The following is a 15037-nucleotide window of genomic DNA, read 5'->3' on the forward strand; positions in this document are numbered from 1 at the left end:
ACAGGGAGCCCGGGGAGCTGTTCTGTCTCCCCCTCTCCCTTTCCACCCTCCTCGAGGCCGGAGGGGACACGGGAAACCTATTCATTTAAACTCAATTATTTTCTCGAAGACAGAACAGAACTGAATTGGGTCAATGCTATATTTGCTGTGCTCAGCTGTTTCCCCTGCAACACTAACCCGCCGGGTGTATTGCTGGGCACTGTGCCGCCAGGCCCACCAATTAGAACTCCCCATCAGTGGCCGTTCCTCTGCAAGCTCGACTCTGGAACAGAGGACCATCCCCCGCTCATTCGCCCAGCAGCCTGTAGGTTATGGGGCATTTAATGTCCAACACTAGTCTGCAGTGGAGGCTCTTCTGACAGTGGCGTCTCTATGAGTGAAGAGATAGACACCCAGAGAAGTGAGCTGCTTGCAGGAGAGGCAGGTGTTGGAGGCAGATACATGCCCAGGACCTCAGTACAAGTGTGACTTGAGGCAGATGCGTGATTGCTCTGCACTTCTGCCTCCTCACCTGTAAATGAGGCACTCGAACTTGACGCACCTCCGGGGAGGGGGCTGTCATGATGTAAATGTGACAGAGTGTGCCCAGGGCCTGCCTGGGGTGAGCCCACCTGTTGACACATCCCCTTGCACACTGGGCCATGCTTCCTTCCCCTCTGTCTAAGCAGGGAATCCGGGAGCAGAGTCCTGCAGGTCCTGGGAGGCTGGGCTGGAGGTACCATCCTGTTGAAGAAGTGCCACCTACTTACAGGAGGAGTGTGGGCAGGGTGTGGCTTGCGGTGCCCCCCCATCTCTGCCACAGAGGGCTGGGCCTTCCCCAAGGCCAGGCTACTCCAACCTCATGTTTACCTCCAGTTGTGGGCCTGGAGGAGGGAGGACCTGGCCCTCCACTGCTGACCTCTGGGCGAGGCACCCAGGTCACAGTGCCCGGCATTGGACCTCTTGTGGCAGTGCTGGGAGCTGCAGGTGGAGCACAGCTCCTCCCCCACACCCCGCGATGCTGTCGCTGGTCCCAGGGGTTTGGGGGGTGGATACGTGGACAGTTCAGGGAAGTCTGAATTCTTTGGCCTTTTAAGAGCCATGTGTGAACTCGGGTGTTGGGTCTGGCGTTGACACGATGTGGTGGTGATGGGGCAGGCCACTCTGGTGGGGTGGGGACAGGCTTGCATGCTGGGAAGCAGGTGGCTTAGTCACATACACTGGGCTCCGGAGGGAACACAGGGAGCACAGCTGGAGTCTCGGGGGTCAGGGCTTAGGGATGAGGGGCTGGCAGTCACAGGCCTGTCAGTTGGAACCCTCCCCATCCCTTGCCCCCTGGATTGCATTCAGTCCCTGGAACACCGTGCTGGGTGTTGCCCAGCGCTGGGCACTGTGACACCCAGAAAAAGGGAGATGCTGACCGTGTCTCACTGCTTGTTTGAGGAAATTTACTCTCTGTTTTTCCCAGGAGCCATCACGTGGGTGGCAGTTTACGCCCCCTGAATGCTTTGATGGAAACGTTACATGTTTTGAGTGAACATGTGAGAGCATCACTTAGGGGAAAAGGGTCCAGGATTCTCTGCCAGCTGAAGTCATTAGGACAGACACTGGTCAGCAGGCAGATCTGGTGGCTGTTAGGGGGAGGAGGTGGCCAGAGGGTCTAGAACCTGGCCTAAGGGGAGGGGAGAGGGCACGTGAACAGGGTGGGGTGGGGGGAAATGTCTGAGCAGGTGAGGAGGAGGGAGGGAACTGGGAGGCTGAAAGCTGACAGCAGACATTAGCCACCTCTGCCCCCCACCACATTCCAAACCGAGGTGTGTGGAGAACACACAACGAGAGGGCAAGGGCAGAGAACCAGGGGCTCTGGAAGGGTGGGCACTGGCAGCTTAGACCAGAAAGACAGCCCTGAGCCAGAACATTGAGGGGCCTGTAATGAGCTATGTGACCTGGGTCAGCTTTTCCAACCTTTCTGTGCTTCGGCTTCCTTTTACTAAAATGTAGCTGTGAGGACCCACAGCTTGTGGCTCGTTGGAGGATTCACTGAGATAATGTATGTTAAATAGCTAGCACTGGGCCCGGCGCGTGGCAGGTGCCAGGACACATTCCCTGTTTGTTGGTGATGACAACACCGCACAAGCATAGACGTGCTCACATAAATGAACAGCTGGGGCGCCTTGAAACTGGCACCCCGAGTTGGCCCTCAGGAAGTACAGCTGTGGCCTCTGCAGAAGCCCCTGTCCATGAGCAGTCAGGCGCTGTGCTGACGTCCTCTGTAGGGTGTCCCTGGCTGGCCCTGTGCCTGCTTCCATCCCACTGACTCCTCGGGTCCCTTTGAGATGGCCTCGGTTCTCTGCACAGCCTCTGAAAGGAGAGCCTTGGTCGTAGGAAAGGTCTTCCCTCCTGAGATGTGAGCAATCTCTCTCTTTAAGAGAACTCACAAGCACTCCTTGGAAGTGTTCTCTGGCAGTCTCGGGGCCGGCTCTCTTGCACCCCAGGAAATGCAAAGGTTCTCATGGGAGGAGGGTTCCAGGGAGCCTAGGCCAGTTGGGGAGACACTCTCAGATCCGAAATGATGAGACACCTGGGCTCTCTGGGTGTCTGTGTCCCTCACACGATGATGGGGTTCCAGGACCTGGAGGAACAGAGACGAATAGATCCCCAGCACCCCCAGGGAGCGGTGGGGTCACGCCAGGAATTCAGGACGGGAGCTTGCACACCCCTGTGCCTGGGGACCCGGAGAAAGGCTTCCCTTAGGTGGGGGCAGTTGAGCTGGGTCGGGAAAGGTGAATAAGAACTAGAAGTAGGGGCAGGAGGGGAGATCAGTGGGGGCAAAGGTGTAGCCTGAGAAAGGACAGGGCACGCATGGGAAAGTAGGAAGGAGGTCCTTGTGGCTGAGTGGAAAGTGTATGGCGGGTGGTTGGGTGGGACCTAAAGATTAGGGAGGCCTGGGTCACTGGAACCAGGAGTGACTGGATGGGCTGCCTCTGCAGTTCCCCAGCTACACTAGGAGGGTCACTGTGTGCTCACTCTGTACTTCTGCATATTGTTCAAGATGACTCAGGAGGGAGCGTGCAAGAGGTTGTGCAGCCCTCTGAGCTGAGGCTAAGAAATGTATATAGGAAGCAACTTATTCACGGTCAGATAGCCAGTGAGTTGGAGGCCTCAGTTGGCATATAAGTCTTTTGACCCCCAGATCCAGGCTTATTTCCTTTTAACTTGTGACCCTCCTCCTGTGACAGCTGTCATGCAGAATGAGAGACCCTGTCATAGGAGCCCATTTTGTTTTTTTTCTTTAAAGATTTTATTTATTTAGAGGGGAAGGAAAGGAGAGAGGGAGAGAAATATCAGTGTATGGTTGCCTCTTGTGTGTCCCCTGCTGGGAACCAGCCTGCAACCCAGGCATGTGCCCTGACTGGGAATTGAACTGTGATCCTCTGGTTCGCAGGCCCACGCTCAGTCCACTGAGCTGTGCCAGCCAGGGCCAGGAGCCCGTTTTGTTTTAACAAGATACTAGAACTGTGTGGATCAGGTGGTGAGTGGGTGGGGCTTCCTGCTGGGGGAAATCTGGGAAGGCTTCCAGGAGGAAGAGGTATTAGCACTGGGGAGAGATACAAGGGGGGCAAGTGATAGGTGCAAATGGTTGTCTAGGATGAGGCACATCTTTCAGATGAAGTTGGATCAACTTGTGCAGGTGACAGGGCTTCGCTGGACTTGACTCCTTCATCTATATAAGGTGGTCATAGCGTCTGTCTGCCTTGCCTCGTTGTTGCCATAATTGAGGCTCCCTGGGGCCTGCACTGTGGAGGAGGTGCTTGGAGATGCTGGGCTCCCTCCTTCTGCATTGTGGCCTTGGCTGCTCTGGGAGCCAAAGGGGCTTCTTCTGCCTGAGGGCCTCTCCCTGTGACTCTGCTTATGTTTTGAAATTTTATCAAAACATTGGATAGACCCAGATGAAAACTGAGAGGGGAAACCTCAGGAGGAAGGGAACCACTCTAAGTACACTCCCGGCTCATGACTAAGGGCCCCTGGGATTGGGGTTGGAGGGCTGTGGGCAGTGTTGGGTCATCTGAGGTCAGGATCGACTGCACAGAACAGGGTGCAGCAGGGGATGGAGTGAGTTAGGCCTCCCAGGTTGGGGTTGCTTACACCACGGTCAGACCTGTTCTCACCAGCCCTGCAGGTGCCCTGGCCAGAGTCCTACCCAAAGTAGCTGCCCAGTGGTCTGGCACTCAGGAGCTCAGTTGTTTGGCAAGGGATGGGAGCAGGGGAATGAAACCCTGGGGGGGACAGCGTGGGGCCTGTGATGCCTCTGGACACAGGAGCCGAGGAGTCGGAGTCGGCAGGACCCCAGGCAGGGGCCTGTCTCCCACGGCCTCTCTGCATCCTTATGTACATGGAGGGATTGGACTCCGTAATCCCACCGCATCAGGAACTTGTGAGGCAGCCCCCTTAGTTTGGTGAGCCCCACTGGGTGGTGGCTGTAAGGGAAAGGGGTGTGGTTCCCTGCCTTGTGGTAGGGGCCCAAGAAGTTACTGTGGCTTCTTGATTGGGGGTGGAAAAGGGGGTGACTCCAGGCAAAAATGTTGGGTTGGCTGGGTGCGCCCTTTCCTAGGCATTTGGGTTTCAGTGAGGGCCCAGGCCAGCAGTGGGGTGGCATTGGGCCTATGGGCCTGACTGGGTCTGGCTGCCAAGGTCTTACGGCGTTGGCTAACCTGGACAGCTTTCTGTGTTGGTGCCCTGCCTCTCTCCCCGCCCGCCTAGGGGGCTGGCCCAGCAGAAGCCTGAACCCAGGACTGCTTGCTGCCTGGGAACCAGGTTCTTCCCAGCTAGGGGGGTTAGGAGCCCTGCTTCCCCTCGGCCTCCTGCCTGGTGACAGCCATGCAGGCAAATCCCTGGCCTTGTCTGCACCTCCCGTCAGGGTTGCATTTTTTAAATGTTTGAATGGAAGTGAGGGGGAGGGCGGGTGTTTGTCTGGGGGTGGGGGCTGGGCTCCAGGCTGCAGCCTGGGAGTTGGAGGAGCCAGGGTGGGGCCTGCGGGGCTGGTCTGTCCCTCCCCGTGGTCTGAGGGAAAGTGTTTGCAGCTGGGGTCAGCTGGCCTCGGAATGTACCCAGCCCTGAGGCCTGGGAAGGGAAGGGCCTGCCACTGCAGGTGGGTGGGCTGGGGCAGCAGGGGCGGGGTTAGCTGAGTCCCGCCCCAGAGCCTGTGTGTTGGGGACGGTGGCCGCCAGGGGGAAGTCTGGGATGCTTGGCAAGCTTGACAAGCGGGGAGTAGTGCCTTTGGTGTCCCTCCCAGTCTTTTGGTTACCCCTCCTCCTACCTGCAAGTGTTGGCCTAAGGTGTGCCTGGCTTACCAGGGTGACCAGGCCCTTGTTCCTCCTTGTGTCTGCAGACCTGGCGTTCTTGGGCTGGAGACTGGGCTCAGGGGAGGGGGGAAGTAAACTGGGTGATTTCAGATCAGTGCTGTGAAGGAAATGAAGCCAAGCGATAACTCCTGTAGCTGGAGTGCTCAGGAATGGCCTGTCCTAGGAGAGGACACTTGATCTAAGACCAGAATGAGGCAGAACCAGCCTTGCCTAGCGCCAGGACCAGCAGAGGGAATGACCAGTGCAAAGGCCCGGAGGCGGGCCCCCAGCAGGATATGACCCTGGGTGGAGCCAGCACTTTAGGGGAGGAGCCTGGAAGCAACCTCTCCTGGCTGAGGCTTCCCCAGACCTAAGGACACTTTCCGGAGGCAGGAGAGGGACTGTTAGTAGGCAGCTTCCTAGACGTCTTGGACCTGGAGGTTGTGCCATATGGTCACCTGTACAGAAGACTGTAATTTTCCACTCGTTCTCTGGAGGACCCGGAAATCTCTAGATGTTGTCACCGCTGTTTTTTTTTTTTAAGTCATTTGTGAAATTGCAGCTTGGGAGACAGATTCAACATGTGCTTTGCAGGCAGAGGAAGCCTGCCTGGGCACGCCTCTTAGATGCTGGCCTGGGCTGAGAGGTCCCCCGATCTGGCCCGGAGTGGCACCTGAACACGCAGCATCCTTGGGGATGAGCCTCTGTGGCCTTGGACTCCTTGGTGACAACCTCGGCAGGATCCTTGGCCGGACCAGAGGATCTGCTCTCTGGAAGCCTGGCCGTCCTCACAAGCTGGATCTGGCTCCTGGGCGCCCTGTGTCCAGACCTGGGTCAGCCAAGAGGCCAGGATCCCCACTGACAAGGTCTGTGGGTGGCTCCTGGGGGGAGGGCACGGGAAGCTTCCTCCCCAGTGAGTCCCTGGTAGGAGTGGATGGAGGCTGGAGGGTGTGGGGCTGTTTCTCCTGGAAGCCCAGCCTTGGGGTGCCGCCTGTCCTCGGGCCAGGGCCTCATTGGTGCGTCCGGGTGGTTAGCAGCCAGCTGAGACCCTTCGGGGCTTGGGAAGAAGCACAGAGGTGGGAGCTGGGGTTGCTAGACAGGCTGCTTCCGCCTTCTGGGGACCGCGCCCTGCCCTCTGGGAGCTTCAAGTCTTGGGTGGGGATGGGGAGGCTGGGGGGCACCTGGAAGGAGATCTAGGCCCGGGGAACTGGTGGGGTTGGCAAGGTGGGCTGTGAGGAGGTTCCTTTGACTTCAAGCTGTGTTGCCAGTGAGGACCCTTGGCCTCTTCTTTAGCCTGAGGCTCCTGGCCCAGGTGAGGAGGTGGGGGAAGCCACTGGGTGATCAGGCACAGGTTTAATAATCCTAGCCTGTCTCCCTGACGGTTAGTATTGCAGGAGAGAAGCTTTACTTCTAAAACTTGTATTGATCCAGACACTAATGAAAAGCAAAGGGCTTTTCGGAGCAAGGTTTCTTTTTTTCCTGCTAGAAAAAGGACATCAGAATCCTAAAACACAAATTTGTTTTCCTCTTTCCTTCTAGATTGGGGTGGGGAGGGGCTGTCCACTGGCTTTGTTTGGATTTCACCTCTTCAGGGAGCCTCCCTGACCAGGTGGGCCTGTGGGCGCTGTTTCCAGGAGTTAGCTGAAGCTGCATCCGGCCTGTCTCCCAAAAGGGCTGGGGGCTGCAGGAGCCCCTCGCTCACCTGAGCCCCGAGGCGGTGAGAGGCACCTCCCTAGGAGGCAGTGGTGGTTGGAGTCTTTCTGGGCCTAGTTCCTTTGCTTCCCGGTTGTTTTTGCACATTCTTATTTTAAATACTTAGTGAGCTCTTATCGCCAGCCAAACCCTCCCTCCGCCTTAGGACACAGAAATACAACGGTCGTAGCCCTTGGCCATCCAGAGCTTCCTTTCTGGCGGAAGAGACAGGTAGTCCTGAGTGAGTAAAGGGATCCCAGATAGCTCGAGGTTCCCTCACTGGATTTTTACCTGCTTCGTTCAACACCCGGATTCCTAGTGCCTGAAAAAGCAGCACACCATCCGATCTAAATGTTTGCTGGCTGAATGAGCAAGGTGTTTCTGTGGGGAGTAATGGGGGTGGGGCAGTTGGGGGAGGGCTGTGTTTCAAAAGAAGACCGCAGCCAGCCTTTTGAAAATAAGGGTGGAACAAGAATTCCCTCCAGGTGCAAAGTCCCCAAGGCAGGAAAGCCCAGGGTGCAGGTGGCAGGGGGGAATTGCTGGATGAGGTCAGAGCGTAGGGAGGCTTCTTCCACCTGGGAAGGGGTTTGGGTGTATTTTGAGTGCTGTTAGGAGTGATTGATGGGTTTCTAACCCTGGAGTTAAGCAATCAACCGATTTGCATTTCCGAAGGGTCCCTGTGACTCTCTAGGAGAGAAAAGGGGATGGAGGGAGGCTGCCTGGGCTGGTACTGTGGGTGTGAGATTTTGGAGGAGGTGGCCGTTGGGTTTGCAGATGGGTTAGATTCTGAGGGCCTAGGTGCCTGGCTTTGAGACCCTTGGTTTTGACCGCCGAGATGAAGCCTCCTGTGGACATTTCAGGCCCGAGGTTCTGTGAGCTGTCCCAGAGGAGCGTTTAGATCTCTCCAGTCTGGAGCTCAGAGGTGGGGAGGGTTGGAGACAGAAACTTAGGACTCTTGAGCCCACTGGATACATTTAAAGCTAAGGCGTGGATGGAATCACCAAAGGGAAGTATTTTACCGAAGGAGAGCGCCCACATCAGAGCCCGAGAAACTGCACGCCAGTGTGCAGTGTCCCAGGCCATGCAAGTGTGCCGGGGAAGGAGAGCCGTGGCCCCTGAGGGAGGAGGGACGCCGCGGAGTGGTGGCCTGGGGTTCTTGGAGGGAGTAACTGACCTCCCTCGAGTAAGGAGGGGACAGAAACTGGGGGTGGGTCTGGCCATGTGGAGGCCTTAGGGACCTGGAGGAGACCTAAGGCCTTGCCCCTAGTGGGGCAAAGTCTTCACATACGTTAATGGCTTTGGGCTGGGAGGCTCTCTTTGTGTGTTTGGCTTCCAGAGAAGTTTGAGGTCTTTGTCAGGACCTTGACCTCCCCCAAGGCTGGACTGCATGTGGGGAGTTTAGAATGTGTTGGTTTGGGGGAGGGTGGCACTGTAGAATTGGGGACACCCCGGGGTCTGATAGACTCCAGGTGGGTTTTTCAGTGCCCATTGAATGAATAACACTCCGATATTTGAACCTTCAGGCCTGTTGGGTTGTTTTGTTAAATTTCTCTGCAGTTGGCTGACCTGCGTTTTACATGTTGTTGAGCGTAGGGAATAGTGCGTGCACATCCTCATTTTACACGTGAAGAAAGTGAGACTCAAGAAAGTGACAGCACTTGCCCAGAGTTCTCCAGCTGCTAACTAACGCAACCAGAATTTCAGCTTGGGCCTGCAGACCTGCCAGGTCAGGCCGCCCCTCCCTGCCTGATAAACCCTGTGGGTGCGGAGGTAATGCTGGCGCCTGAGGCACCCGGGTCCTGCTGCCCTGCTGGGACGGTGGCTTTGTGCTCTGCCAGACCTTCAGGGCTTTCCTCCTGCTTCCTGACCCTGCTTCCTCTGGTGCCACCCACACCCCTCCCCTCTCGGCACGCGTGCCCGTTGCTTTAGGCTCCAAGAAGGCAGAAGGAGACGGGTCTTGAACCTGGTCAAGCCTTGGGGGCTCTTGGGGCCAAGGGAGGCTGTGTGCCGCAGGTGGCTTGTGTGGCTGCTGCTCGACTCCCCACAGGAAAGGGAGCTCAGCTGCACCGCAGACCCTAGGGGACACCCGAGGGGGAGTCTCCCCCACCGTCACTGGGGAGTAGAGAGACTGAGACCCAGAGAAGGCCAAGGTGGGGCTGGGCTCTGCCTGGAGAGGTGACGCCATATACTGCCTCCTGGTGACCGGCAGTGTGGCTTTGTGCCCTCTCTTCCCTTCCCCCGCCCAGCAGACCTCAGTTAGCCTGGGGGCTGAGGTGGGGGCAGGTTCCGATTTCTAAGGATCTGGGCCACAGGCCCAGCTTTCTGACTAGTCTTTACTGCCTTCTGGCCTGGCTTCTTGGCGTGGGGGCGGGGGCAGTGTTGGGGAGGCTCTCGGAGGGTGGTCTTGCCTGGTAGTCACTGAGGGTCCCAACTGGACCCTCCTTCTCACGGAAAGAAAAGGACTCCCTCCTCTTCACAGAAAGAAACTAAGACCCCGGGAAAGGTGACTTGCCCAGGGCCATGACCCAGGACACCGGTCTCCAGCTTTGCGCCTCCCAGCCGAGCCTGGCAGCCTCCGTCACCTTCACCCATCTGGCAGTTCCTTCTCAGGTGCTCACTCGGAGCCAGGCTCTGTCTGTGACTCTCGGACCCCTCACAGCCCCCAGTGAGGTTAAATCCTATTATTATCGCCCCTTTCACAGAGGGAAAACTAGGAAGGCCCAGAGAGGTGACCTGTCTTGTCTGAGAACACACGAGTTGGAAGTGGCACAGTCCAGATTTGAGCTCAGACAGTCTGGCTTCAGGGCTCGCGTTTTTAACCTCCCTGCCTCCTACCGCCTGGCAGTTGGGCCGGCCCTGCCCACTCATGGAGCCTCGGGGCCCCGGGAGAGCCTGAAGCCCTGGCTCCCCTGCACCTGCCACCTCCTGTAGCCAAGCAGCCTGTCCAGGAGGAGGGGCCTGAGAGCCTTGGTGGGAGGTGCCCCGCCCCTGCAGGGCACTGTCTGTCTCCTTTCATGTTACGCCAGATGTCCTGATTTCTAGTTTTCTCATCTGTATGTAAGAAGGGGGAGAGAACCTAACCAGATGAAAGCCTCGCTTTGGGGCCGCTGTGACAGGTGATTCCTCATCCTCGCACACCCCCTGCATTTTTGCCCAGAAAGGAAAGGTACCAGGGGCCATGCACCAGGTGGGGCCTGGGCACCCGGCTGGGGAAAGCATCCTGGCCTTGGCCAGCCTCACGTGGCTGGGTCCCAGCGTTGCTGCAGACTGTGGGAAACCCTGAGCTTCCTCCTCTGTGTGGTGGGCTCAGGTGACACCTGTGGTGTGGCGTGGTCGTGAGGGACAATGGGCCCGTGCCGTGAAGTGCTAAGCGCTGCCGGGCACGAAGTGGGTGCTTATTTTTTAAAAGACTTATTTATTTTTTAAAGATTTCATTTCTTTACTTTTAGAGAGAGGGGGAGGGAGAGAAAGAAAGGAAGAGAAGCATCCAGTGTGTGAGAGAAGCATCAGTTGGTTGCCTCTCGCACGGCCCCAGCTGGGGACCTGGCCCACAACCCAGGCATGTGCCCTGACTGGGAATCGAACTGGTGACCTTTTGGTTCTCAGGCTGGCAGTCAGTCCACTGAGCCACACCAGCCAGGGTTTTACTCTTACTCCTAAGATGTAGCCCCATTGTTTGGGGGTTCTTTGGGACATTTGGGTGAAATTTAGATTTTTACTATTGTGTGTTTTATCTCAAGTCTTCCTTAGAAGTCCAAGGCCTTCAATCGGATCATGCCTTTTTGGTTTCTTTTGTTTTTTGTTTTGTTTTCTTTTTTTGATGTCCTGTTTCCTGTACATAAAAAGGGATCTGTGCCTTTAAAACCCTTGTCAGCCCAAGTGGGACACTGTTCCTTTAAAAGAACATTACGGAGCGTTGGAACTTAGCCTTTGTTTAACTAGCCATGATTAGTCCCAGCGGACAGGACCGGAGTGGTGTGTCCAGGACCGGAGCTGGGTTGGACTGGCTGGGCGCGGTGGGGAACGGTGGGCAGGGGGCTGGCTGCCCCAGCCTTGTGGGGTCCTGGGCCTGGTGAGCTTGGTGGCCGCGGCGAGGGATGGTGAGTAGTCTGAGCAGAGATTGGAATGAGGGCGGACGGAAGGAGGGAGGCTGCCAGCCCTGGGGCCACTGACCAGCCTCCTGGGCCCAGGCCCATCTCCTTGAGGCGGGTGGGAGCTGTCGGTCAGAGAGGAACTGTCATGGGTGCCAACCTTGGGAGGGGCCAGGGCATTCCCTGGGGATGGTGTCTCTGGCCCTCTGCAGACATCTCCCGCCAGCCCAGGATGTGGGAGCAGTTAGGATAGCCCGCCAAAAAGCAAGAAACAAAACGTGTTGAGGCGGCTTTTAGTTTTATAAGGGAGAGGGAGTCGGTGTTGGTCGGTCCTTCTGTAAGCAAGCCCCGCAGCCTCTGTGGCGGGCTGCCGGAAAGTTTTCTGAGCTGAAGAGCGTGGCCTTTGCTCTGCGTGGCCCAACCCTGGGCTGGGCTGGGCTGGGTGGGGCTGTGCTGGTGTTTGGGGGCCATGTCATTCATCTCTACCCCAGCCCCCCAGGAGGGGTCTCTCCTTTTCTCCTTCCTTCTGCCCACCTGTATCTGTTCCCTGACCCATCAGCCTGCAGGGTGGGGTGGTGAAGATCAGGGAAGTTGTGTCTGGTCCTGGAATGTGTTTTGCTCCAGCTTCAATATTTGGAACAGTTGTCAGGAGCCAGGTCACTGTGATGCAGCGGTCTTGGCGGGGGAAGTACCTCGTCTCTGAGAAGTCAGAGATTGTTGCAGACTTCCTCGCCGTGGGGTGTGGGAACAATTGAGCTGCCTGGCTTGTTACGAGAGACCCTTGGTCCTAGCGACTTTCACTCTCACTGCTGGGGGCGGGCAGTGGGTCAGATTCCTACCAGCTAAGTGTCCTTCCCTTCATTCTCCAGGCCGGGGAAATGGTTTGCTCAGGGTCATACAGGAGGTAACAGTTCTGGTGACCCAGAGTTCCTGTCAGTTACCTGAAACCACATGCTTTCTGTGGGTTTGGTGGAAGCCGTAGGCGCTGACAGGCAGTGCAGAGGGTTTGCGGTTGGAGCCTGGGTGCCAGGCCTCCAGCCCTGTTTGGGGACCTGCGAGCTGTGATCTTGGGCACCGCTGGACCTCCCCGAGCCTCCCTAACTTGGAGTTTCCCTGGAGGGCCTTGTCAGCTCTGCTGGGGCAGGTACCCCAGAGGTGGTGGTCTTTGAGCCAGGCATTAGGGGTAGGCAGCCCAGTGGAACTGGACCCAGACGGGGCTGAGCAGGGCTGGCTTAGCTGGGTTGGGCTGTACCTTGGAAGCTGTATTTAACATGTGTGGCATTATTGATTGGAATTCCATGGGTCAGGTGGCAAATGACAGAGCCAGCTTTTCCCAGAGGCAGCTGTCGTGGGTGGGAAAAGAGGGTGGGCTCTTGGGTCTGGCACACAGTCTGGGCCTGGAGAGGGCCCTGGAGGTCTTGGAGCCTTGGGTTTCTTCACTGCAGTTGGACCGCTGGGCTCCGTGAGGGTCAGAGTGTGGGGTGTTCACTGTGGGGCCAGGGTCCCATGTGCGCTTCCCTGGCATGTGGGCAAGTGCCGGTGTGCGCAGGCGAGTGTGCGGGCAAGGCAGGGGCTGGAGAGCCACAGGCGGCTTGGGTGCCGGTCCCCAGGAACAGGGGACTCAGCAGCCATGCCCCTTCCCTTTGACTTGGTTTCTCTGAGTTTCTGCCTTTGCTGGTGGCCTGGGAGCCTGTGGCTTGCGGGCACCACCCTCTCCTGTTTTCCTGCTGTTGACCGTTCCTGGCTGTCTCCTGCCGGTTGAGAGTCTGGGAGGCAGAGCTCTAAGGCCCCCCTGGGACTCCCAGATGCCAGACTGTGGGAGGGATGGGGAGCGGGGGCCCTCAGACCCCCAGGTTTGGTGCTGGCATCCTGGAGGTTCTCAGTAACTCTGGGGTACTGGGCTCCCTAGCCTAGGAGTGGGGGGCATCAGCTTGATGAACCTCCAGCAGGCCCTGGCAGGAGGGAAGGGCAGCCCCACTTGTCAACCGAGGGAGCTGAGGCCCAGGAGAGGCCCGCGAGAGGTCTGCGCTCCCTTGGCCCCGCACCCCTTCCCTCCCTGTCCTCTCTTCTTGTCTCCCTGGGGCCACAAAGACCCCCTGTCCCTAACAGTGGCTCCAACGGAAGCGATAGCAGGGCTGGAGAGGAGCACTGGGGATGGAACCCAGGGTGCCAGGGTTGTTTCGAGGCACATCCATCTCTTCTTAAATGGGGACTCTGAGGCGTCTACTTAAAGGGGCAGTGTTCTGCAGCCTGCTCTGGGGGGTGTGGGTGGAGTGGCCGAGGTGCTCTGGGTCGGTTGGCAGAGAATCTAGGGGAGCCCACCTGCGGGGCAGGGGCAGGGGGGCTCTGCCTGCTGGGCGGAGTGGGAGGCATCTTGGAAATGTCAGTGGTCCCAGGGAGAAGGCAGGAGCAACCAGAAAGGTGACACGGGGCAGGACGGTGCAGAATGCTCGAGAAAGGCAGAGCCAGGGCCAGGGCGCCCTGCATGGCAGGCTCTCCTGTAGCACCAATTTCACAGATGGGACAGCTGAGGCACACAGGCGCATTAAGGTGACCAAAGTCACAGAGTGATGTTTCCGTGTGATTGTTTCTGAGGAGGGAGTCCGGCTTCCTTTGACCAGTCATCAGCCAGCTGGGGCTGTGCTGACAAGGGCCTGCCTGGTGCTTAGGGATGAGGGAAGGGTGGTCCCCAGGTCACGTTGTCACGCTAACACGGTGGCTCCCACAGCCCCAGGAGACCACATGGCGTGGTGCCGGGTCCGGCTGGAGGAGATGAGAGGGGAGACGCTGCTTCTGCCCCCGCCCTCAGGTTCCACAGGGTGCCATATGAGCCTGGGAGGGCTTCCTGGAGGTGGGCAGCGGGGAGCAGTTTGAGAAGGGGGGGGGGGAGTGGCTTCCTTGAGGAGTGGAAGTCCTGGATTTTCAGCTCATTCATTTTTTATTTCATCATCCCTCCCAAGCTGGGTCATGATTCCCCAGGGCCCCAGGCAGCTGTCGGAGGTGTTTGTGGTTTCTGGTGGGGGTGGGGCAGCCCGTCAGAAACCAGTCACACGCTGGGTGGTGTGACCTGTGGGACCAAGGGCCGTGTTGGCCCTAGTGAGGAGGGGACCGGCACAGACTGAGCTCGCAGCAAGGGAACACCTCGGCCAGGACCTTGAGCCATTCACCAGGGCTGCCCGGGGGGAGAGCTGGGGGCGGGCAGGGGGCCAGCAAGTGTGGAGGCTGCTCCGGGGCTGCCAGGCCAGGGCTGCAGGCAGATGAGGCCGGGGTCTGAGTCCCGGGCCCTGTGCTTCCGGGGCTCTGGTGTCGCTTTACCTCAGATGACAGGGTGGCTTAGGGTTGGGGATGTCACCCTCTCTAATCCTTCTGAGGGCCTGGGCTAGGCTTGGTGGCTTCTCCTGAGGACCAGAGAGGGTGGAGGACTGTCCCTGCTCAGAAGCCGGTGGGCCCGTGGCCCTCGACTAACTTCAGATTTGCCCAAATCTCATCCTGTTCAGTGAGTGTTCCTCAGATTCTCTTCTTTTAAAATTCAGGGCACTTTGCTGTTCCACTGAGGTTTATGAATGTTTAAAAACTGCTTTGTGGTCCCCAAAGTAATTTGACGAGTCTGACAGCTATTGATTAAAAATCCAAAATTATTCAGGTTGCAGGAGGACTTGGGGGATTAGATGGAAAGTTTTTTGTTTCTTCTTTGTCTGTGTGCCCTTTGCCACCTCCCGCCCTGCCCAGAAAAAAAAAGGAAATAAAGTGTGGGGAGGTAGACGTGTTCCGGAATGGTTCTGAAAACTCAGAGGGGCTGCAGAATTGTCCTGGAAGGGGTGGGGACGGGGCATGGTGGGGATGCTGAGGGTGCGTCTCCTGCCACGAGACAGAGCGGCCTCCCCACGTCCCTGGTCTCTTCTTCAGCCTTGTGGCCCAGGTCACCCGCAGGCA

General features: G+C 57.8%; 1 protein-coding gene across 8 annotated transcripts in view; it reads left to right on the plus strand.

Moving 5' to 3' along the window:
- DAB2IP (DAB2 interacting protein) overlaps positions 1-15037 on the plus strand; it is a 181836-nt gene that overhangs the window by 133784 nt on the left and 33015 nt on the right. The window contains exon 1 of one of the 8 annotated variants that reach the window (XM_037059197.1): positions 5696-6187. The exons of 6 other annotated variants lie outside the window; for them this stretch is intronic. In XM_037059197.1, the coding sequence (XP_036915092.1) occupies positions 6018-6187 (170 nt within the window). In that variant the 5' untranslated portion in view covers positions 5696-6017. Of the gene's footprint in view, positions 1-5695; positions 6188-10963; positions 11114-15037 lie in introns of those variants that run through there. One more of the 8 variants, XM_037059199.1, reaches the window with a different exon arrangement.

The sequence above is a fragment of the Sturnira hondurensis genome, unplaced genomic scaffold (genome assembly GCF_014824575.4).
Source record: "Sturnira hondurensis isolate 20B ecotype Veracruz unplaced genomic scaffold, ASM1482457v3 Scaffold0010448, whole genome shotgun sequence".
In the NCBI taxonomy this organism is placed as follows: Eukaryota; Metazoa; Chordata; class Mammalia; order Chiroptera; family Phyllostomidae; genus Sturnira; species Sturnira hondurensis.